Source organism: Oreochromis niloticus, linkage group LG2, assembly GCF_001858045.2.
Source record: "Oreochromis niloticus isolate F11D_XX linkage group LG2, O_niloticus_UMD_NMBU, whole genome shotgun sequence".
Classification (NCBI taxonomy): domain Eukaryota; kingdom Metazoa; phylum Chordata; class Actinopteri; order Cichliformes; family Cichlidae; genus Oreochromis; species Oreochromis niloticus.
In genome coordinates this window covers 31920617-31946092 of record NC_031966.2, presented here as the reverse complement: position 1 = coordinate 31946092, position 25476 = coordinate 31920617, and the positions used below count along the sequence as shown (strand labels likewise).

The following is a 25476-nucleotide window of genomic DNA, read 5'->3' as shown; positions in this document are numbered from 1 at the left end:
TTCAGCTGTCGAGTTTCTGCCACCGAGGGAGGTTAATAAGCCGTGAGCCTACGCTTTAACACGCACCTATGCAAGTTCAGGATACTATTCAACAATCGCGTTTATTCTTCTTATTGTTTTTGTTTCTTTTGTACATGCGGCAGTTTTATGTGGCATGAATGAACTGGAAAAGCAACACGTGAAGGGAACCAAAAAGCACAAAAAGTCTAATTCAAAGGTCAGAACTACAAATGAACTCCTGCTTGTTAAAAAAACTTTCTTCTTTCAACACTAAAACTATAAATTAAAACAAAAATTGACTCTCTGGTTACCTCTGCACTTCCTACAGCTTTCATTCTGTTTTTCTTCCCAACACATTTTTGTTGGTCAACCGTGTGGAGAGGTGATGTGTGTCCATGATGTTTACATGCACATCAGTGTGCATCTATTCTGACCAACTGATAATAAAGAAATGGCATCCACTTGCTTTATGGTCTGCACTGCTTTAAAAGGCTTATCACGGTGGACTTAGCTCTTACTCGGGTCGTTATAAACTTAACGTTAACGGGGAACGATTAGAAAAATCCTCAAGATTCAAGCGCACGTAAACACACCCCAACTATCAGAGAGGAAATCTGTGTGGTCTTAGTGTTGAAATGGGGGCAACTAGTCAATGCCAATAAATTAAAAAGTTAAAAGATAAGAATGCAGTTATTATTAAGGCTGAGCGTGGTGAGAGTTGTGATAGTACAGCTTTACATGTTCACAATGTGAAATGGGAACATAGAGAAGGCAACAAAGAGGCCAGAGAGAGACACAAACACACCGGAAACATTTTCAGCTTTCCTTATAAAATCAGGTTAGAGCTTTAAAGTGCAAAACATTTCTACAGAACACTTTAGGAAAACTAAAATCCCATCTTTTTAAGCATGTTAAATTGAACTGAACCGACCACACGCCGTCTACGCTGCCTCTTAGGAATAAAAGACTAAACTCAAACACATGCAGTTGTTTGCATGTGTGAGGACAGCGGCGATTCTTTTTTTTTTTTTTTGGACCATCATATTCATTGGTCTAAAGTGAGCAGAGCCTATGAGAAACTTGAGAAACAGCTTGCTAAACGATGCACGTGTAGGTTATTTTCTTCTTCCATTATTATTGTCACTCGGGAGCTTGGCGTCAGAGCTGCACTGATTGTGGGTGCGAACTGCAGGATGGGAAGAGTTTCGGAGCGATGTCACGACTGCTGCTTGTTAGCTTCTTCTTCATACGCGTTTCCGGTTCCGTTCTGGACGTAGGCGGAGCCTGAGCCGAGCCCGTACAAGTGACCACAGTACTTTGCATCGTCGATATGATCCTCAAAGAACATCTGTGGGAAGAATTACAAAAAACCCCCCACACAATAATACAATCGATTAGTGGTTAGGATAGGTTAGGAAAACAAACAGTCACAGTGTAGTGCTGTGCGATACCAAGTAAATAAAAGGGCCAAAATTACCGATATCAGTTATTGGTATTGGTGATATTGATATTAGGGCTGGGCCATATTATACCGTTCACGGTAATACCGGTACAATGTTAGGCAACGATAAGAAAATGAAATATGGCGATAGAATATGGGTAAAACGCGCATGCGCAGTGCCTTTGTTTTCATACGCACATGGCGGAAAAAGCACGGCGGCAACGGAAAATGAGAATGGGGAAAGCGGATTGTTGAGTGAAAAGGATGAACCAGAACTGGTTTGTAAAAATGGTGCAACTTCAGTGATGTGGAACTGGTTTGGTGTTTGTCCGTCAGATACACAACAAAGCACTTTTTTTTTTTTTTTTTGTAGAATATGCAAGTCGTATTTGTCGGACTAAGGTGCTCGTAAATCTGGGAGTAATCTGGGTCCTAAACTCCGTCCGCTTCAGGTCCCAAAGTCAAACAAACACTGCGGCATCACTGAGAGTTAAAAACTGTCTAAATTCCTTCATCTTTAATAAAATGATCATAGTTACACCTGGTAAAGCAGCAATGCTTAAGTTTAACATCCAGGCATCCATGAAAACAGAATTTATTACATTTAACGGAGTTAGAAGTTAGGAGGAAGTTAGCGGTAGTTAAAACGTCTTGATGCATTCTCAATCATCCAGGAAAGTAAATCTCCAAAAGTTGAATCTGTTCATCTGGACGTAGCATTTTGTGGGAGAAACGTTTCGTCACTCATCCAAGTGACTTCTTCAGTCTCAGCTGACTGCAGGTTTCCCCAAACCTTATAAACAGTACATTTGCATAATGACTGAAACCAGCCCACTGAAGGAACAATGGGCTGTGAGGTCAGTTCCTTAATCATAATTATGCAAATTCCCATGACCATTGATCAACAATCACTGACGAAAACCCACTGATCAAAGAACACTGATCAATGGCCATGAGTACCATTCACAGAGTGTTGGGGAATGGCTGCAATCACAGCATGACGGGAGAAACCTGCAGTCAGCTGAGACTGAAGAAGTCACTTGGATGAGTGACGAAACGTTTCTCCCACAAAACGCTACGTCCAGATGAACAGATTCAACTTTTGGAGATTAGCGGTAGTTAGCTTGCTAGTTTCGCTAGTTACTTAAACATGATATAGCATGTTCTGACTGAGAGATTTCTGAAAAATTTAAAACGTACAGCTCTGCTATCACTTCCAACATAAATGAAGACAGGAAACTAAACAGCAGTGACGTTTGTAGGGTTACTGAAGTTGGGTTAGCTGGTATATAATGATGTGCTACGTGATCGCTAGCGACACAGCTATGTTAGCATAACATAAACAGTGAAGCTGGAGGATGAACGCTAACTTTTTTCCACTTGATAAAAGTTAACGTGAGGGTTCCTGATGGTTAGGGACAAATGCAATCACATGGCAGGATGCTGTAAACGGACCAAACTTCAGTCAGGAGAACAACTGAGATAATCCATCCACAATACCAGGTTAGACATTAATATACTGCAACAACATGGGAACAGAGCAGCTGTGATAGAATACAGCATTAATGAATCAATGGTACAGAAGTGGAGGAAACGAGAAGAATGAGTTGAATAAAGTTTGATTTATCTGACTGCACCTTATGGTCCGAAAAATACGTATTTGACTTTTTTATTTGGCACACTGCACTTTAATGTTGCAAAGCACCTCTTTTTTAACTTCAGTGGATATTATACATGGGTATGCTCAGGATATGTCAGCCCATTTCTACTGGAAATGCCTTTTGGTTAAACTTTCAGCAAGGAATTTGCATTTGCACTGTTAAATTTTTATATAGCTTTAATGCACATAAAAAACAGCTACTTGTTTAAGTGAAAATAAATGGATGGGGTTTTTTTTGCGCTAGTAAAGTTGTGGAGTTGCATTTTGTCTCGCAGAAATTATATCGTCAGTTATATCGTTATCGTAAATTTTCAAATATATATCGTGATATATATTTTTGGCCATATCGCCCTGCTCTAATTGATATTCCAGAATAATTATTTAAGACAATAAAACACACCTTCCAACACACATTACTGTTTGTAATGCTTTCATTTAGAGCTGACACTATGCTTTCTCAATCATTCAAGTCACATGATTACACAACAACTAAACACAGCAGAGCAGGGAGGAGGGGGCGGAGCCTGTGTGAAAGAAGCGCTGTTTGCACTGCCATGTCTACATTCTGATGATTGGGAGCAACGCACTGAACCTAGAGAAGAAAAACAAAGTGAAGTATCAATTCTTTCATGCTGGTATCGATCCAATACAAATACCAGTGTTAGTATCGATGCTAGCGATATTTGAATCGACCTGCCCACCTCTATCAAAGTGCAGTGAACCTGTATTATTAGGTTTGGCCAGCACAGTTGGGATTTTTCTGGTTGCTATGGGAAAACGAGCCTACTGCTTACTTCAATCCAGAATTGAATTCAAAATCCTGCTCCTCACATACAAGGTCTTAAATAATCAGGCCCCATCTTATCTTAATGAGCTTATAGTACCATATCACCTCATTAGAGCACTTTGCTCTCACACTGCAGGCTTACTTGTTGTTCCTAGAGTATTTAAAAGTAGAATGGGAGGCAGAGCCTTCAGTTTTCAGGTCGCTCTTCTGTGGAACCAGCTTCCAGTTTGGATTCAGGAGACAGACACTATCTCTACTTTTAAGATTAGGCTTCAAACTTTCCTTTTTGCTAAAGCATACAGTTAGGGAATCCTCCCTTAGTGATGCTGTAATAGGCGTAGGGATTCCCATAATGCATTGAGTATTTCTTTTCCAGTCACCTTTCTCACTCAATATGTGTTAATAGACCTCTCTGCACTGCATCATACTTGTTATTAATCTCTGTCTCTCTTCCACAGCATGTCTTTATCCTGTCTTCCCTCTCTCACCCCAGCCAGTTGCAGCAGATGGCCCCGCCCCTCCCTGAGCCTGGTTCTGCCGCAGGTTTCTTCCTGTTAAAAGAAACTTCCCACTGTCGCCAAAGTGCTTGCATATATGGGTCATATGATTGTTGGGTTTTTCTCTGTATGTATTATTGAGGCGACAGTGGTTGTGATTTGTTACTGTATTAATTGAATTAAATTGAATATTATTTATGACATTAAACACTTTACTGTTGAGTTCATGGTCAGATCAGTCGTCAAACAATTAGGATGTGAGTGAAGTGCAGACTTTAAATCACAGAGTTTTACAAAAGTACTCTATTAACTGTTTACGACTTGAAGCGATTTTTACAGTGTCCCCAACTGTATGTTCATGTTGACCCTACTCTCAGCCTTTCTCAGAGACTGAAGTTTTTAAACTGACTACATGTGTTAAACATGTCTGAGTTTTGGGTTGACAACGTGTTAACTTGTATTATAAACTGGGTCCTTATTCAGATCCTCTCCACTCTCGAACACAGGGTACGTACCTCTCTCATCTTGAAGAAAGCCATGCCTGTGAGTAAAGAGTCCGAGCCAGCCTGATGTTGTGGTCCAATCCTCTCCAGCTCTAGTTGCTCAGCTACTTCCTGAAGCCCACCCTGAAAGCAACACACTTGAGATCAGTGCATGCAGTCAAAGTAAAACCTGAGGGATTGCATCAGAAATCAAGGTGATTAAATTAATAAAGCAGGAGATGCTGCGTGCACGCTGCTGTAATATTTATAAAAGCACCTTCAGGTTTTTACAGCTCTTCATGAGGTACTTGACATCGTAAATGACTGGGAAGTACAGGCGAAGAATCTCAAAGAAGTCCACCTCCTCCTCAGGAAGGTTAGCGTTGGACAGAATCTTAATCAGGTATCCAAAGTCATAGCCACTGTAAAACACACACAGCACACACTTTAACAAAGTTTCTCAGGAGCACACAGCAGCTGGTGTCAAATTATTGCATCACTTTCAGTCTCCAAGGAAACAAAGATAACTAAGAGTTTCAGATCAAGACAACATTGAAATAAAAATACACTGTAGTTATAAATTCCATTGTGGCAACTCAGAAAACTAAAGTATAAAAAATGAGAATAAAAGTGACATCAGTGACCTTTCAAACCCAATCTTTGTTTTTTTGTCTTTGGTATTTTTACATACCTAAAAATTTGGAACAAATGATGTGTTTTTGTGAGAATCTGCTAGTAACAAAGTAGTTAAGTTAGTAGTTTAAACCAGTTCTTTGCAAAGTAGTGTGTTACATGTGGCTACAACACTGGTTCATCTCTTGAGTTAGGTGCCTTTAATGCTAGGACGAGTCATAGGTCAGTGTTAAATGGCTTCACAAACAAACAGAAAAGAAAAAAACAAACATTCCTTTGAATATGTTCAGGTACAAAGACTCGACTTAAAATCAGTGAAAAAGCCGTCAGTGTTCAGAGAAAAAGTTTGAAGGAGCTTTAGAAAGCCTGACAGCAAGTCTGGCTGCTTGGAAGCAACATGCAAAGAAAAGACTGCACAGTGCTGTGTTTTTGGTGTTAACACGTTTGTGGCTAAATAATCTTGGCACTGTGTAACATTTCTTATTAAAAAGACGAGACAAGACAAAACTGTTTTACAAGTTCACAAATATTATTTCAAATTGAAACTAAACAGCATGTCTGAATAGCTCAGCAGACATGTCATTTGGTTCAAACACTCATATATCAAGAGCTTTTACAAAGGTAATATATAACATTCAAACTCGGTGATAGTGCACCAAAGGTAAAACGCTGTGATAAGTGCTTTGTTATTAAAGAGTAAAAATATTGTGGAAATCTGCCTTTGCTGCCATATGTGTATAAAATAGCTATAAGCCAGTTTCTGGATGTGAAGCAGCAGGTAAACACAAGTGTTACTAATGACACTGCAAAGTTTAAGTCAGAGCAGAATACCTGTGAAAAGACAGCCACTTGACTCCATCGCAGAGCACCACACCTGATGTCATCAGCAACTCTGCAAAGTAAAGCGTCTCGATGCCTTCGTCCTCGTGCTTCTTGAACTGAATCCCTGAAGTGGTCAGGAGCTCAATGGAATCCTGTGCATACATATCTTCTCTAAAGGGGAAGAAAGTCACAAACAACAAAAGGACAGTCAATTAGGTAACAGGTCAGTAATCAGTTTAAATTTAGGGATTATAATGTTGCTCTTGAATGACAAATAAACTGGCCGTACTAAATTTTACAACATTAGACAGTCAACTCATGTTTAATTTGGACAGCTTTTTTCTGGGGGACAAAAAAAAATTGTGTAATAAATTAAAGTGCCAAGTCTCAGGATTCATTTGAGTAGGTTTAGATGAATATTACAAAAATGTAAGGGAGCTATAACCCTTTAACACACTGTACCTGTGTAAAAGAAAGCCACAAAACAAAACAGAAATGTACTAGAAGAATATCTTCCATTCAAATAAAAACTAAAAGAAAAAGAAAAAGTTGATTTCCAAAATCAGCTGGTTGGGTCTTTTGTGGATCCGCAGAAAAAAAATATAGATGGTGGCAACAAACTATGAATGCACTTCAGGATGCAGCGTAGATGTTTTTCCTTCAAGAAACGACTCCCTGTCCATGACTTCAGAGGTCTCACCACCGACAGGCTGCAGTTTGCAAAAAATGTACAAAAAGAAATAAAGTAGTGTTTTGGAACCACGTTCTGTTGGATCAAACCAAAATTTACCTCTATTAAAATGATTAAACGTCTCTAGGAAGGGAAAAGCTTGTGACATAAAACACCACATCATCTAACATCGAAGGGCTTCTGTTAGGATTCGTGCACGTAACCCTGCCAAACGCCCTGGCTCACTGGTGTTTATTGATGATTTCACTGCTGGCAGAAGCCGTAAGTTGAATGCAGAGTTGTGCTTACATTCAGCCAATTGCATCAAAACCTGTTGGACGTTTCATTATTCAGCAGGACAACAATCCTCTATGTAAAACCAAAAAGCTGACAAGAGTGAAAAGATGGGAAATTCTCGACTGGCCGAGTCAGCCCTCTGATTGAGCACCACTCCAAAAGGTGGCGGTAGCTGTCACTAGCAGCAAAGAGCTGAAAGTGTGAGCAGTTGAGGACTGGGAGATCATCAGCAGGGAGGTTACAAAGCATCTGCCACTGTCTTTAAGTCAAAAACTTAAAGCAGCCGCTTACAAAACTGCAAACATGATGATTTTGTGTGTACCTGAATAACTTTTGAGCACCAAAACTCTGGGTCCCTGTCTCACACACTTCTCTCTGTAGTTTTAATGCAATACTCAAAATTAAAGCTGAGACTTGGCAGTGTAGTGTAGTATTAGTTGTTTTATTTCAAACTCAGTGTGCATTAAGAAACAGTGCGTAGACCAAAAGCTGTCCAAATATTTACATCCTGCGTGTAGAAAGGATTCATGTCCCGTTGAAGCTGGAGTGAAGACTTTTACACAGAAAGAAACAAACTTATTTTACATCCAAGCCCTTTGTCAAATGCATTCACACAAAGCGGATCAAGCCCATCAGATAAATCTCTCAGCATTTTGTAGTGACAGAAGGATACAGTGCCACACTACAGTAGTAACTAAGGGCATGGCACGGTTTGCTTACTGCCAGAAGGGGCAGACAGCGACAGCATGTCCACACTGCAGAGTTAACTGCAAATCTTGATGCATCTGAATTCAATGAGAAAAATAAAGTCTGATTATTAGAAGGATTTTGGGGGGCTTTGTATTGCTGGTTTTTAGGGAGTCAGAACCCAGTACTGTGCGCAGTTACAGTATTTCACAAGCAAGACAGCATCTCTGCACCATCTTTCCAGCAGCCGTGAGCGCTGTCTTTTTAATATGCTTAAGAACGAGCTGGGAATACTGTAAACAATGGAGCACCTTTGTATGTATAACATGTAGTTTAAAAAAAAAAAGGCAATAAAGGTTTTACTATTTGCACGCACTGATGGTCTGTTATCAGCTGATCAATCCATCTATGGGGCTCCAGCAGGAATACAACAGACAGACAGACTGGATTGCAATCTTACGTGAGGTTAAACTTAAAATTGAACTGCCACGTTGACGTCCCGGGTGGGTAGTCCCCCTGCTCGTTCATAAATGTGAGGCCCAGCTGTATTATCTTGAGCAAATCCACGTTGCAGCGCAGCAATTGGTACTGATAGTCAGCGTTGCTTCTGAACTCTCCGATCGGTCTGGCTACAACACCTGGAAACTCCGTGTCCTGCAAGCAGACGAGTCACGATGAACAACGGGAATGTGGGCATGGGAGGCTCGGCGACTGCAGCTCTACAAGCACCACTCACCATAGCAATGTAGTTGTACTTTCGAATGACATGTCGTATCCTCTTCAGCTCCTCCTCCAGGTTGTTGGCCCAAACCTCACATATTCTTTGGCTGTGATCCACAGTAGCTGCGGGCATAGTGCCACTTCACCATGCAAGGAGACAAAGAATTGTATTGGAATATAAACACAACATCTGCAACGTGGTGCATAAGTGTACTGTCACAGGTCAGCATATTTTATTAAAGGGGGCTGAACAAGTGCACTTTAACACCTAAACCAAAGGCACAGAAGGACTCCTGACACAGCACTTGCCTGAAAACAAATGAGGCTTCTATATTGGGCACAGGAAATAACTTTAGCCTGCTTGTGGTACACTAGGTAAGCTAACTTTACTCGCAAGTAGTGTTTCTATTCTAGTATAATGTATGCTAACTGTTGTTACATAAAGGGAACCAGTGGGAGGAGCAGCTATCTCCTCATGATGAGCAGGACGAGCTTAGCCGACTGCTCTTCGCATTAGCTCGGGTTTTCGGCAGCACTTCGGCTAGCTAGGTTACCTGCAACAGTTAGCAGGCTGCAGAGCTAGCATTAGTTAACACGGGCAGGAGGAATAGGAGCTCTGTAATGCGACAAAGCAGCTCCTGTAGGTGGACAGCTAGCTCACAGATAACTGAGACTGTGTGCAGAACATGAAAGAGACTGGTGCAAGCGCGCACACACACACACACACATACACTCGGCGCCACTTTGATACAGCAAAGGTGAACGTAGCTTCGTTAACTTACCGTTCCCCAAACCGGGCGGGTGTGTGTTTTAAGCGTGTACTATCAGAAAACTGTTAGTTTGTTCCACGTTATTGTGTCGGGGGAGTTTCCGCTAACTTTTAAATACTTTATATTCAGTATCTATTGATGTCAACCTACGGCTGCCATCATAGCTGAGCCTACAACTGGACGTCATCACGTAACACAGCAACGTCATACGCGTATATACGTGTGTAAGTATAGCTTAAGCACAGAGCCCTTGAAAACTGTACTCAAATTTCTTTTACTATATTAGATATGCACTAGTGCTCCAGTATAATGAAAATAAATACATGAATAAAATTCATTTCAGTAAATAAAAACACAACAACGACAACAATAATGATAATTATAACCACAACAATAATAATAATGTTGTTGTTATTATTATTATTTACATTTGTCAGCAAAGTATGAACAACAAAATAAGACCAACCCAGAAACTTAAAGAATCACGATCAAAACTAATTTGGTTATGATTGTGACAAATATATTGCAGCATTTTATTCTCCTGATCCAATCACATACATTTAAGAATACTTTAACCTTCCTGTTAACTTAACTTATTGTTTTGTTTGTGGGTGCGGTAGTGCTTGTGTGCTACACGTAGGATTCTGATGTCTTCTTCATTATCTCTCTCTCTCTCTCTCTATATATATATATATATACACACACAGTTGAGGGAGCTGTGAATGTTTTCAACTTTTTGCATTTAAAAATAAAAAAACAAACAAAAAAACGTGACCAACTAAGTTCTAGTCTTGTGAGATACTCCAAGTTTTGATATGGATCCCAAACAGTCTCTGTATTACTGATACCATTAGCGATAATTTTAATTTATACCAGCAGCTTATGGACGATAGAGCAGTGTGTCATGATTTATAAAATTGATTAGCATCAATTTGCAAATTTTGAACACATTTTAATGGTCACTAAGTCGTCACAATAATTAGTTTACAAAACAAAAAAACATCATTGAGCTTTTCATGTATTTGAAACTGGGTTTTATTGGAGACCTGGAAGGTAAATGTGCCTGTCTCTGAAGCACTGTAGGTCAGCTTCTGTTGTTTAAATGTGATATGGGCAATAAATAAAACTGACATGACAGTCAACACAAAAACATTCAGACATCTTTCATAGTGCATGTTTGATATATATATATATATATATATATATATATATATGTATTTTAAAAACCAATATATATGCAATTCAGTGGGCTACATACTGAACTTAGAGGATAGAAACAAAGCCTCGATCCTATCATGCTAGTATCATCTGATACCAACACCAGCACTGATATAGATGCTATCAATATTTGGATTGATCTGCCCACCTCTACTATTCCCTTTCCATATTCGTTACTATTCCTATTATAATTTTTAAAACTTTCTTTTGTTTTGCTTTGTTTAAACATAAAGAGGATTAAAAAATGATACTTAGGAAAACGCCAAAACAAAACTGGAAGCCAGCTAAAAGCTAAAAAATAGTTATATATAAACACATGAACAGTCGCAAGCCTGCAGTGTGGACCAAATCTGCCTCTTTTAGAAATTAAAGTTACTTATGTCCTTCCTTCACCTTATATGATAACCATTTGTCCCAGTCTTTTAAAATGTGCTTTTTGTCCTTGTTCAGTTTGTAGTTTGAGTTCTTGCAGCAGCAGGATCCTCTCAACAACAGTCAACCGCAGTCTTTACCTTCTGTTTTCAGCACTTAGCCAACTGTCTGTTCAGTTTTTAGTAGAGGTTTGGTTTAATCTGTACATTTTGGAAAGACTACAGTGACAAACCAAAAACTCACACCCATAATAAATAAAAACAGCTGAATGAGCCATGGAGCAGGACTGCTGGCGGTGGCAGCGCTTCAGGGTCTGGCTCCCCACCAGCACAGCTGTGCAGATGTTCGGCAACAACAAGGAGACTGAAGCCTTCATCATTCATCCCTAAAATGAGGGGCAGTCTTTACTGCCATTAACTTAACCTGACTGATGATGTAATGCAAATCTGTTTTATGGTGATTAAGTCCAAACATCAAATATATTGTTGTTTTCAGATTAAGGATTTGAGCCTTGCTGCTTTGTGTAAATAATGTCAGACTGTGCATTTATGAGGCAGCCTGCTCGAGTATCTGACTAGAGAAGCAAAATTAGATCAGGAGAACGGGTGACCTGAATACACAAAGGCTCTCTTTTTGTGCAGTGGCTGTATTTACTTATACTGTACTCCATTCATGAATGAGATACTGTAATCTGACTCTATTCCCACTTAAATAAAACAAGAACAATGTAAGTATATGGCAGAAAACTGACTTAAATTTACATAAGTTTGCCTTTCGAGCACTTTTGCAAACCTATCTTGATCCAACTGAACAAATGAGGGCAGCGTCACAAAGCTTTGAGGCTTTTTTCTGGTATTTTTTTTTAATACAAGGACAGAATTTGGTATGACTCAGACATTTTAGACACTGAAAAAACAACAACAAAACAAGCATTTAAAGCGAGGTCAGAGGAGACAAAAATAGGTTATAGTACAAAAATATTTTCACATGCTTTGCTCGGTAATCTTTGCACTGTTCTTTAGCAGGAGTTCACCAAAACAATAATGGGTACTACACTACTATAGCAAGCAGCTTTACTGCCAGTTGGACAGCTGAGATAACACAAACACTCAAGGAGTCTCTGTTGGTCATCTGCTGCCCTAAGCAGCACCCTGTTTGTGTGTTCACTTGCTCCGGTAGTTCAGTCGTGCACTGATGTCGAAACACGCTGCACAGACGTTTATTAAATCACTTTGTCTTTTCAAAAGCTTCCTTTTACATCCCTTGGCGGTAAAACCCCGTGAAATCCTATAATATGCTGAAACATGGAGGAGTGGACCACAAGGTGCTGAAAACAAACCACTGACCGCTGGTTATTACAGTGTAATGACTCCCAGCCCCAGCTGAGGTCACTGTGGGCTGCAGAGTGAGTTCACTTCAGTCATAAATATAGTCCTTTGGGGTTGAAGTGCTGCTACATTTGGGCATATCTGAATCACTGCTACTCTTTCAGCATTAAATGTTAACTAATACCATGTATTACTGGCCTTTGTTCAGAGCACACATCATGTCATTTTACACTGTTAAGGTGTTTACATTGTAAAGCAAAATATCTACTGAATACCCGCACGGAAGAGCAGAAGCAAAAGCAAATAGAAGCACTTAAATGGCTTATCATTAGAATTACAGTAAACTGCAGAGAGTCAGTCTTGCTCCTATTTTCTGGTGAATATGGATTAAAATGTCCAAAAATGTAAGCTTTCTTTGGACTCTTTAACTGAGACAAGGTTAAATACAGTCAGCTACAGGAAACAACTATGAACACGAAGGAATGCAGGAACATGGAAAGTCCACCATGCATGCAAACAAAAGTGCAAGCAAACCGTGCAACCCAAATAAGACCCGCACTGAAATTGGCCAATAGTCGGGTCACACGATCAACGTAATGGTAGTGTTTGTTCAGTGTTGCTCAGGTGACGTCTGGCCGGCGTTGCGCCTCCCACCCAATCCTCAGGCAGCCGAGTAGGCTGCCTCATCGGAGTCCGGATCCCTGGTGCTGTCCTCGCTGAGAGGTGAACGGCAGCTCAGGTCCGCGATCCCAGACTCCTGGTCGCTGCCGTTGGAGAAGCTGGCGTCAGATATTTGGTTTGTGCTCTTTGGCAGGAGGATGCTGTCTGGTCCTTTAGGCTGGCAGGGGCTGCCGGTGATGAAGCCGCCGGTGTAGTCCTGAGGAGTGTTGGCTAGACTGAGGTTGTTACCAGGAGCCCACACCGTGGGGCTCTTATCAAAGGTGGTTGCTTTGCAGGAATCACTGCACTCCTGCTCCTGCTCCAGCTGAGAAATCTTCTATTGATAGTGTAAGAAATGAAGACAACAGTCATTTCCTATAATCACAAAAACATCCAAGTGGAATTTTCTTTTTTTTCCCCTTTGACTTGTAGTATGAATTCACAGTGATCAGCTATAATATTAAATTCACCTCCCTAATATGAATGCAGCTGTCAAAACATCTGCGACCCATCCAGAGATAGGCTCCAGAACCCTTTAATAAAAGTGTCCTGTGGCATCACATTAGCATGGAATAATATTTATGTCAGAAGTTATCAAAAGGCTCCAAAACTTGCCCTAGAATATCCGATTTGAAAGATTTCTTCAGCTAATCCAGTGCCAGTTTTTAGTATATCCACTGCCACACAGCAAATGATATCCTTTGATAGTTAATTCGGCAAACTTCATTTTCCAAATTTTAAACAAAAAACTTTTAAAACAGCGCTAATTTTGCTGTAACTCAATTTAACACAGTTGTCGGTTCGTGGCAAATCTGCTGCAGTGCTTGCAAAATAGACACTGTTGCACACATGATGGCCTTTTTGTGCGCAGGTTGTTAAATTTACTCGCAAGGAGTTACGTTTTTTTTCAGCATGCTGCACATACTGGAGAATTTGGGAAGGTCTGGGGAATTTGCTGGGCTGCATTATCCTGCTGGAAGAGGGAATATAACTGCCGTGTTGGGGTGAATGTGACCTGCAGCAAAGTTTAGGTCACTGGTTGCCAAAGTAACCAGTGACCTTTGAGCATCACACCACCTCAGCTAGTTTGACTTCCTCCCACAGGTCACCCTGACAGTATCTTCAGGTAAACACAACATATGTCAGTGTAAAAGAAAAAATGTGATCAGACAAGTCCTCCTTCTTTCATTACTTTGCACATGCATACCACAGTTTGTAGGACCACAGGAATCAACATGGGAATTCTGACTACTCTGCTGCTACATAGCAAGCTCCAAAACATTGTTTTATTATAGCCACCAGGTTTTCAGCAATTTCTGTTACACCTATGACCTTTTTTAAATGGTTTTAAGCTTGTGGCTGATCAGCATAGCCCTGTCCTACCTGTGTGTGTGAAGTGAGCTGCTCCTCCAGCTGCTGTGTCTCCTCCTGGATGGCCCGTAGATAATCCTCTACGGATTGCCGTGGATGCATCCCATGGTCAAAACGGTTGTACAGCCCTTTCCAAAATCTCCACAAAGAAAGAGAAATGCATCAGCAGAATAAAATTTCAATGAATGTCTTTACCTTTCACATAATGATTATCTTCCTGATTACAGTGTATATACCAGGGTTCAAGTGATGCTGTGTGAGCTGATGCAGTTGGAGAGGACTTACTTAAAACTGTAGGGGGAAGTTGATGCACGGAGGAGCCCTTGAGTCTGGCTGTGGTTTGGCCTGTACAGAGGGTTGGTGTAGTCTGTACGGTTGGCCCATAGATAACTCCACAAAGAATGAGTCCTCTCATGCACTCTATGTGAAGTCCAAATGGAAGACAGGGAAATAAATATGAGAATAAAAGGTCAGGGGAAAGACAAAAATCTTCTCCCAACATGGTGTCTGGAGGTTTAAATCTCACCTCAGCTCTATCCTCTCCCTCTGGTTGTTTCCAATGAAGTTGCCAAACTGGCAGGAGTAGACGTGATTGTGTATAGCAATTAGAAACCTCTCGTTAAACTCAAAGGCACAGGGGAACTGCTCCATCAGCTGCCACACGCACTCCAGCAACTGATCAATGATGGGAGACACCTCTTTGGGGTCTCCAACCAAGTGTTTGCATCTGGAAAAGAGATGTATGGAATGAAATCAGAAGATTTAAACCACATCCAGCAGATGCCATGAAAGTCATGTTTCAGAGGCAGACCTGTGAGAGAACCTGTGTCCAAATGAGACCCAGTCTTTTTCTATGAGAACCTAAATGCAGAAAGAAAAGTGTTAAAACACAAGCAAGATGACTTTGGGTCACGATTAAAAGGTTCAATCGGGAAGAATGACTGAACCTCTACACCCACTTTGTGGGGTAATTTTCCCCCTCGACTCCAGGGGGACTTCTCAAAAGTAGGCTTCTCTGTTTTATTTATTTTTCTTGGTGTATTTCAAGTTAGCCAGTAAAGATTGCTTTGGATTAAACAAACAAGCAGCATGAGCCTATTATGACCCCCTATGATCTAAAGCCAGACTGCATTTGGATATATTAACATGATACCACTGAGCTGTAACCCTACTCTGTATCTGAAATTAAAAAAGCTCCAGTATGTACCATGAATCCTCTGAGGGTCCTGTAGTAGGGGTCCAGCAGCACACAGGCCACTGAACACACCTGAGAAGTACGGTCCCACCCATCTGAACAGTGAACAAGGACGCTGGTCCCCTCCTCTGCAACAGCCTACGCACAGACACACACACACACACACACACAGAGAAAGACAAATAAAACGTCCAAAATTAGATGTGGTGATTTTCCACTTGTGCACTATGCGTACCTCTGCTTTGCAGACAGACGCTATTTTACAGCAGCTGTGAGAAGAAAACCAGCCAGTCATCAGATCATTTTTAATCACAGGAACCCCATACTGACCTTTTACTAATCTTAGTGTATCACCTCCAATGGTTGAACCTGAGAGACGTGTTATTTAAAAAGTACAATCATGATGTTTTAATTAGAAGACCCCCACCATTTCTTTAATGATGTTTCTTTCTCCCTTGGATAATTTGGAATATTTTTAAAAACCACAGCAGCGCAGACAGTATCAGTTTCACTGTGTGTGTCTTTCTGTGTACATACATGATGGTATCATAACAAAATGTGGAGGTGGAGTAATCTGCTGTAGCTAAAAACACCACAAAGGTGGTTTTGAGGTGCAGAAAGTATAAAACATGGAGGAAGTTCTGGATCTGAAGTGTGAAGCCAACACTGAAGTGTCTTAAACCTGCATTCTTTATAATGGCCAGCAGGGGAGCAACAATGTTGGCTTTCCAAAACACTCGTGGTTGTATAGGAGCGTATGGGAAAACGGTCCTCGGCTCGCCGTCTCTTTGACCCCAGTGAACATCTTCCTGTTAAATTTATAGGTTCAGTAATAAGTTTCAGGTAATATTGAATAAGACATAAAGTTCATTTTGTTGACACTGATCATTCTATGGATATGCTTGGTGCCAATCACCCGCTGTTAGCCAATGAGCATACAGTTGTGCTGTCAGGCCTATCTCGTACTTGAAACATCCAAAACAACCCCACTCTGCTGAGAACTTCATAACACGAGTTCACTAACCAACAGGTGATGTTGTAGTGCTTTTGTTTGCTACACCAACGTTTGCATTACAGTGGTCCCTCGCTATAACGCGGTTCACCTTTCGCGGCCTCGCTGTTTTGCAGATTTTTTTTGTGCAATTTTGTATGCTTTTTTTTTTTTTTACAGCGCATTGTGTTCTGCTTCCTGATTGGCTGTAGACCACTGTCAATCAATCTCCTCCGTGCCGTGTCTCCTGTCCAGTACAGAATGCGCTCAGCTTATCAAATTCACATAAATCTTCGATCACTAGCAGTGTGACTCTGAAGGTCTGTACTGTATGTTTGTAAGTTTTCTTCCCAACAAACACAACAATGTCGATGAAACATTTTGCACCGTTAAAGGCACCTGTGGTAGCAGCCAGAAGGCAGAGGAATATGCTAACCATCGCACAAAAAGTTGGACTTCTGGACATGCTAAAGGAAGTTACTGTATTTTTCGGATTATAAGGCGCATTAAGCGAAGCAAAACAGTCAGATAAGTCAAACTTTCCTCAACTCAGTCTTCTTGCTTCCTCCACTTCTGTACCATTGATTGAATTCTCTGGCAGCTGCTCTATTCCCATGTTCTGCACCTGAAAACAGGGTTTGATCTTTGCTTTCATTCTATAATACTGGACTTATTTTTCTACGAAGGTTTGAACTTTGAGAGTGTTTAAACAAGAGAGAAAAACGTGAAAATGTTCATGCTTGCCTGAGAAGTGTATAAAGTGTGTAGTGAGGGGTTTTAAAACATCTATAATAATTGTAAAAAATAAAGTTGGCTACTTCACGGATTTCACCTATTGTGGGTTATTTTTAGAACGTAACTCCTGCGATTAACGAGGGACCGCTGTACATTGTAATGAGATGATAAATATGATAACCACTTCATCTGTCAGTGGTTGTGGCGCATCCGTGTAAATCTGGGGGACAGCCTCAAGGGCTTCTCGTATCGTCCCTGCACAGATGGATGATGTCGGTTTCACACAGACACACAGAAGATACAGGACACAAACAAACCCACACCTAAACCAATATCGAATGCAACGGTGAGGCAGACAGTGAGGATTAGCATCCAGACTGACCTTGGCGATGAAGATGCCTGCATCCAAAACAGCTTTGATGTGCTTCATCCAGCCTGAGCTCTCCAGACCCTCCAGGAAGTCAGACATGGAGGGGGAACGCAGCTCACACACTGTAACCACAACACAGCTGTCTCACTGTCAGGAAACACGGAGCATACCTGATTGCAGGACTTTATTAAAACCTCACAGAACAGCAGCAGAGACAAGTTTACAGGGAGTCTGTGCATGCTGAGACAACATATGGGTCACCCGAGCATATTTTATGTTTTTAAAGCAGATTCTGTTTATCTTCTCATGTTATTTGTTCCCACTGGCGATGGCTTTGTACACACCAGCGACAGCCACTTGGGGATGAGCAATATAAAACCACTTCAGTTCACTTATTCAACTGCCATCAATTTGCCCAGACAGTAATGGTTCCCCAGAGGATGAATCCTTTTCATTTTAATGATGCACTAACTTTTCCCTCTAGTGCCAACGGCTGCAGGCTCACTGTGTCGTTTCATTATAAAAATGTATTTAAATTATTTTATAAAAATTTTCCATCGTCAGATATTTGCAGGTTCACTCACAGGCAGCGTGACACGAACTCAATCGAACTCAGCTGATGAGGCTATATTACACTAATGGTCATAAATCGCCTTTAGATAACTGTAACCCTCAGATTACTCACTGAGGTGTGGACAAAGTGGGTTTTTTTGTTGATACTACATCAGTTTGCTGACCTGTAATGATAACAGAGAAGCAGGTGAACGGGTTCATTTTAGCCTCTAAGGTTTTGTAACACTTTGCACAGTGGACTTGCACTAAGAAGAAATGTTTGAGGCTTTGCTGTCAGGCGGGAGGGGGGTCTTCTTAATCTTATTGAAGTGTGCAACCGGGCAGAGAGAGGAAGGCAGAGGGCAGATGTGAAAGGGCAAGGCACTGTCTCCAGCATTTAAAGACTTCCCTTGTGCTGCCAGTGGGCAAAGAGTTATCACAACTGAGAGCAGCTATAACTTTTCAGGCTTGAAATCGCATCATTCTCACGCCCTCTGTCTCTCTTTGGGGGATAATGTCCGGGGTTTTGTCCGCTCCGGGAAACCAAAATAGCTCTGAAATAAAACCCAGATGGATTCAAAGTCTTCCTAGGAGCACCCCTGCACAATACCCAGAAATTCTCCTGTGGGCTCATTTGAGGCCTGATTCCAGCACAGTTCACTCTGCGTGACTGCATATGAAAAAAACCCGCTCTGCTTTAGTAATGTGACGACGCGGCCAATTTAAACAGACAATGCCAGAACGTTTGTGTAAAATATGATGTGGTGAAACATTTTTGACAGTCTTTCTGACAGCAAATAAAATAACAGTTCAAGCTGTCATTATAGCAAAATGATAAGTACACAGTAATTACCTTCCAGCATTTTCTGCTGGCTGTTCCTCATGACGTGGATGTTCTCGATCCCAACGAACTGGAATTTGATGTTGGAGTAGTTGTCTTCGTTTTCGTACCCTTTTCCTGCAGCTCGGTTTGCGATCGCATTCAGCTAAAAAAAAAAATTCTGTCAGTTTGATATCCAGCCGTCATTCAAGACTCCTGACAATCTGTAATGTCAGAAAGAGGCTGGTTTTACAACTTATAGTAGCAATACTGGACTACAGTAATATAGTGTATCTAAAACTGATTTCCCTCCTCCCATTATACATAAAAAGGAAGAATCAGACTTTAGCATCAAGTTGATTAAACTTGTGGGATATTGATCCTGACAGTTGGGTAGCAGAAGGTACTGTTAATCACTTTGGCTGCTTTGGTGTTCATTAAATTGACAACAGGTACACTAGAGGGGCAACAATGAGAAAACCCCCCACATCAGGAATGATTTTACAGATGGGAGCCACAGACATTTTCATTCATTATTCACAACTTATGCATTTAGCTAGATGCACTGCATCTAACATGAGGGGTCCAACTCTTCCACGATGGCACATCAATCAGAAGATTTGCTGTGTCTCGCAGCTAAGTCTAAAGAGCATGGAGGAGATTCCAGAGCTGGACAGGGCCATAGCAGGTCCTTAACCCATCAGCAGGACGTTTATCTGCTTTTTTGTGGAAGGGGCAACAGGAAGGGCACGAGGAAGACCAGAGGGCCCGACATCCTTTAGCGGGCTCTGTGCTCACTGTCCAGCACCATGGAGCTCAATTGGCAATTGGTAGGTATACCACTCGCGATTAGAGGATGCTGTAGGTATTAAAGGTACTGTGCTGTAGTGGTTTGAATCACATCTATCTAATAGACTTCAATTTGTTCATGTAAATGAAGAGTCCTCCTCACACATTAAGGTTAATTATGGCGTTCCACAGGGTTCTGTGCTGGGACCAATTCTGTTTCCATTATGCATGGTTCCCTTAGGCAGCATCATTAGAGGGCGTAGCATACATTTTCACTGCTGTGCAGATGACACACAACTTTATTTATCCATGAAGCCAGAAAACACACAACAATTAGTTATCTGAAGGAATGTCTTCAAGACATAAAGACTTTGATGGCCTCTAATTTTCTGCTTCTAAATTTAGATAAACCTTAGGTTATTGTACTCGGCCCTAAAAATCTTAGAAATATGGTATCTAACCAGATGCTTATTCTGGATGGCATTACCTTGGCCTCCAGTAACACTTCAAGGATGCTTGGGAGTTGTTTTTCACCAGGCTATGTCACTCAAAATGCATATTAAACAAATAGAGGGCAAATGGCGAGACAATAATAGATCGAGACAAATGTAGGACTGATCCTGTAGAAGCAATGTGTGGGTGAGGCTGTGCTTTTGTACATATAATCACATTTTAAAATCCACTGTGTTGGCATAAAGAATAAAGAGTCAATGAAAATATATTTCTTGGGGTAATAACAGATGAGAGACTTAATCGGAGAGCACACATAAGATATATTCATTCCAAAGTATCAAGCATACTAAGCAAGGCAATGCTGGCATTTACTGTGCATCACTCCATGTTCTCTACCGTTCGCTGGTTTCACCTTAAGCTGTTGTGCAGAAGTCTGGAATCAGAGGAATTATACAAACTCACTATTCTTACAGTTTGAAATACTGAAATTTGCAGATCTAATGGAATTCCAAACAGCACAATTTCTGAAGAAAGGAAAAATGATGAACTTCAGTAGATGTCTCTGTTTTTATCAAGTTGTTATTTCATGCTTATTGGATTGTAGAATTAACTCTTCAAAACTGGAGGCATTGGCTTTGCTGTGTAGAGGCAAAGTTATGGTGATCTAGAAGCAAAGCAAACTACTGAGTTCAGACTCTTTCAGAGGCAAAATTACATAAAATGCATATGTTGCAGAAACATTGCCATTAATACTGATCATATAACACCTAGCAGAGATCTGGGATGTTTGTAAAGCGTTTGCTGTGAGATCTTCAGCCGGCAGAGCACAGTCTGGAAAAATAAATCCCACCTGAATATACAGTTGATGCTTTAAACACTTGCAGGCCTTTCCTTTAGATACAAAGGGCTCACCTTAGGCCTGGTATCCACCACATACATGAAGTCACTGCGGGGATTGGACCTCAAGATGGCCTCAAGCATCTGTTCATCCTCCAGGCAGCGAGCGCTGAAACCTGACAGGGGCTGGCTGCTGCGGCAGATGGCAGCCTGGGAGGAAGCAAGAGGAGCTAGGCTTCATACGGGGACTCTTCCTCATCAGTTCACAACACTCAGTGCACACGCACAATAACCAATCTAATATATGAGAATTAGGACGAGTTGAAATTCACAGTACTTTTCCTTTCCCTGCATGTTCAATTTAAATTATTCAACCACACAGTTTCTCATATCTCCACATTTAATAGCAACATGGGAAATAGCCAGAGATCACTGTGCGGCTCTCCCCTTGGGCACATGAACTAAAGTGGAGCTCTTTGTATGCGCTGAACTCCACAAGCAGGACCCTGAACCCTGGGAAGCTGACCTCACACACATAAAGCACTCCTAAACGTCGAATTATGGATTAATAAGATAAATTATGAACACTTTGGCTTTTTCTTGTGTCAGATATACGACTTACACAAATACGAAGCCAAGATCAGGGAGACAGTAATGATTCATGCTGTTATTTAATGACCAAATGGACATCTGTCTTGCTTTATTTTATTTTTTTTATAGACTTGTAACACCCGGCCGTGTTGAAGAAGAGGAACAGTATTAAGGCCATATCAGACACGGGATACATAACATTCCCGCTGAATCTTCAGTCAAGTGATTCGTAAATTGGTCACTTTTATTCAAATGTTTGTCAAAGCTTCATTCAGACACGACGCTGACAGTCTACGGTACGTATTATGTACTGTGTACAACTGTGAGTTTTATTAGCTTTTGAAACAGATGAGACAACTAATAAACTTTAAACTCAGCTCATCTACTGTCAGATCCCAGTTGATCTGGTGTCCGTTTCAGGGACATTTTAATATAAGTAATGGATTATAGTAAAATAGGAAAGACTTCTATAAACAGCTGGAAGCGACATAATAATTTCAGGCCCAGTTAAGTCCTTGCCAACATTCATTCTTTGTCCGACCTGCCACAGGCTCTGCGTTCATCGCGATACCGAAAACCCGAACCTTAATAATATTTCAGTCTGTGCTAGATCTGAAATTGTAGACCAAAGCCAATGAGAAGGAGTTGAAGGAGAATCGCGCCTCTCTTTATTGCTTTTTAGGGCATGCTTTAAAACAAGCACTCCTTTTAGTGACCTGAGCAGGATGCAGAGGTGACACACCCAGCTGTAGTCAACTATTGGCCCAACATACATTCACATTTGTGTTGAAAGTGTCAATATTACCAGCTCTAAAACAGTGAGTTTGTCTCAGGTTTTATAGAAAGGTTCCCAGGGTGGGATTCATTCATAAATTCATTCATTTCGGGAGACAGACACTATCTCTACTTTCAAGATTAGGCTTAAAACTTTCCTTTTTGCTAAAGCATATAGTTAGGGCTGGACCAGGTGACCCTGAATCCTCCCTTAGTTATGCTGCAATAGACGTAGGCTGCCATGATGCATTGAGTTTTTCCCTTCCAGTCACCTTTCTCACTCACTATGTGTTAATAGACCTCTCTGCATCGAATCATATCTGTTATTAATCTCTCTCTCTCTTCCACAGCATGTCTTTATCCTGTTTTTCTTCTTTCACCCCAACCGGTCGCAGCAGATGGCCCCGCCCCTCCCTGAGCCTGGTTCTGCCGGAGGTTTCTTCCTGTTAAAAGGGAGTTTTTCCTTCCCACTGTCGCCAAAGTGCTTGCTCACAGGGGGTCATATGATTGGTGGGTTTTTCTCTGTATTTATTATTGTGCTATCTACTGTACAATATAAAGCGCCTTGAGGTGACTTTTGTTGTGATTTGGCGCTATATAAATAAAATTGAATTGAATTGAATTGAATAAACCTCACATGATCAGACGTCATCAGATTAACATAAATGAGCTTTGAAAACACTTCTTAACCTCCACGATTGGCACATCCCAGCATATCTCACCTACTCCATCAGCAGCCTGTCATATCTTACCCCTGCTAAAAAACACATTTATTAAGAAGGCAAAATACATTATCAACCATCTTAACCACATTTTGTCACGAAGTTGCTCTCACCATCTCTTTTTTGGCATTATTAAATCTGAATACGTGACATCAGACAAATCATACTTTAAATACAGAATCTGGTGCTTTTTCTCTACCAGCCAATCATCATGCAGATACTGCTTTCACATGGAAATGGGAAAGATTTCCTGACAGCAGTGACTCATGTTTGCTTTGGGGGGGGTGACTTTCAAAGCCTTTTTTCTTTCCGGTTTCCCCTTTTCTCTCTCTCTTTTTTGGTGAAACATGAACTTTTGCATCTTAAGAACAGACCAATCAACTTTTCTCATAAGTCCCTTCTGCTGCTAAAAAGGTCCAAGTGAAGCATTCAAAACTTATTTTATATACCTGTAAATAATCTCTTACCTCAGCTCCTGCAAAATGTTTTCGTTGTGCAGGACTGGAGATATTAGCTCTGTTAGCATCACTTCATATCCCTTGTATTACTATGGGGCAGATTAGAAGTGTATGGAAAATAAAAAGAGAAATACTCTGCAATAAACTTACATGATTGTCTTTGCAGTAGTATGACAGGGCAGGAAATCTGCCCCTGCTTCTGAATTTGGAGCTCCCCACTATGACCGGTGGTGTGGCACTCTCGGGTACAAACAGGTCAGCAGGGTAAGTGTCACTTACCTTTAGAAAAAAAGACCAAACAAACCTTTAAGCATAGCTGTCCATATTAGGATGAATGTGCATCTAAGGCCAGCTCACTGACCTTGTAGTGTTGGTTAACTGGGGAGAGTTTCCACAGAGAGTTTGGGAGTCCCATTCTGCTGTAATCAGCCTTGAGGTCCAAGAAGTCCCATTCCTGTCGTCTCTCCTTCTCATCAACATTTGGCTTATAGGCGAAGCAGTACAGCTCGTCATAACTCTCTGCAACACAAAACAGTGGCTGACAGCTAAAGGCTGATGAGCACAACCTACACTTTGTTTCAGTCCAAAAGGCCAAAGTGTTGCAAAAGCAGAGGAGATGAAAACTAGATCAAATGAGCAGATTAGGGAGGCAGAATATTTACAGTGATACAGAAATGCTGGCATAAAGAAAAAAGAAGATAATCAAAGAGGAATCCAGTCCAAGCCTCTGCTGACATAATGACACAGCTCACCTGGCTGGGAGAGCCGCTGCAGGGACAGATGAATATCGTGGCATTCCTGTTCTTTAGAAATGATAAAATGAAGAACCTGGAAGTTCTTGCAGTGAATAAGCAGAGGACATCCTGAAGGAGTTGCAGCCAGTTTGTCCACACTGCACACCAAACTGTGAAGTACCTGAGCAAAGGTTAAAAAAAACAAATTTACTCAAGTATGCTTTGCAGCATTGTAAAATGTTAGTCTTGCAGCCTGCTGGTGACGCACACTTAACATTTGTTCTCTTCAAACTGACTGCTTATCACGGGCTGTGATCCCTACCCATGTTTCATTGCGCACTCCGGCCTCGCTCTCCACAAAGATGGTGTGTGTGGCAGTCAGGTACAGGGTGCCCACCCTCCTCCTTCTGTGGGAGATTCTGTCAAGCAGCTTGACATTCTCCACCTGGAAGGGGGGAGAGGAAGGACAGCATCAAAACAGCTTCATCCTCTGCACATCCAACGACCGCTCACGCGTGTTTGACACAGCTGCACATATGTGTGATCTGACAGAGAAACACATCCTCAAAGCAGTGACCTTACTGCCAACGTGGCGAACACAGCAGCACGCGTCCTTTTGATTGAGACAGATGTTTGTCTTATTTATTTGACTTGATTTGATCTCAGAGTGCGCACGACGCTTTGCTGCTGGAGCGCCAGTGGCGGTACAGTGCGGAAATGTAGCAAATCACTGCAACCAGACCCGCGGTTACCTTTGGCAGTCGGATGTGCTCCATCGGCAGCTAAACTTCCAGCCACGGCTAAACTACCAGCACTAGAACATGTGCACAACAGTGTTATAAAAGGCGTTAAATTGGCTCATAAGGTTGAAGCTGTCCGTCAGTAGCTCTCAGGTTAAGCAGCCATAATATTGCTATTGCCTGAGCTGACTTCAGCGCATGGTCCTAAAGCCCGCTCAGTGTCGGGCTGTTACCGTCACGGTTGTGAACATAGACAGTAGATAAAAGATGGAAACAGCTTTGTGTCTGAAAAGTGAACCC

The 25476-nt window shown here is 41.3% G+C and overlaps 2 protein-coding genes across 2 annotated transcripts; both read right to left on the bottom strand.

Annotated features, from left to right (window-relative positions):
• Window positions 1-36: 36 nt before the first annotated feature.
• On the bottom strand, window positions 37-9647 carry cnot7 (CCR4-NOT transcription complex, subunit 7). Its single transcript, XM_003455813.4, has 7 exons — window positions 9479-9647; window positions 8713-8836; window positions 8437-8630; window positions 6332-6493; window positions 5145-5289; window positions 4901-5011; window positions 37-1348 (listed from the first exon to the last, which is right to left on the bottom strand). The coding sequence occupies exons 2-7, from the start codon at window positions 8827-8829 to the stop codon at window positions 1217-1219; spliced, it is 861 nt and encodes a 286-aa protein (XP_003455861.1). The 5' UTR covers window positions 8830-8836; window positions 9479-9647; the 3' UTR covers window positions 37-1216.
• Window positions 9648-12363: 2716 nt separating this feature from the next.
• Window positions 12364-25370, bottom strand: mtmr7a (myotubularin related protein 7a). The gene is made up of 14 exons (XM_003455772.4): window positions 25189-25370; window positions 24759-24881; window positions 24455-24617; window positions 24064-24221; window positions 23853-23981; window positions 21233-21367; window positions 19112-19244; window positions 17719-17828; window positions 15623-15748; window positions 15227-15276; window positions 14942-15142; window positions 14701-14835; window positions 14428-14554; window positions 12364-13381 (listed from the first exon to the last, which is right to left on the bottom strand). Exons 1-14 carry the CDS (start codon window positions 25210-25212, stop codon window positions 13046-13048), a joined length of 1950 nt encoding a protein of 649 aa, XP_003455820.1. The 5' UTR covers window positions 25213-25370; the 3' UTR covers window positions 12364-13045.
• Window positions 25371-25476: the final 106 nt, after the last annotated feature.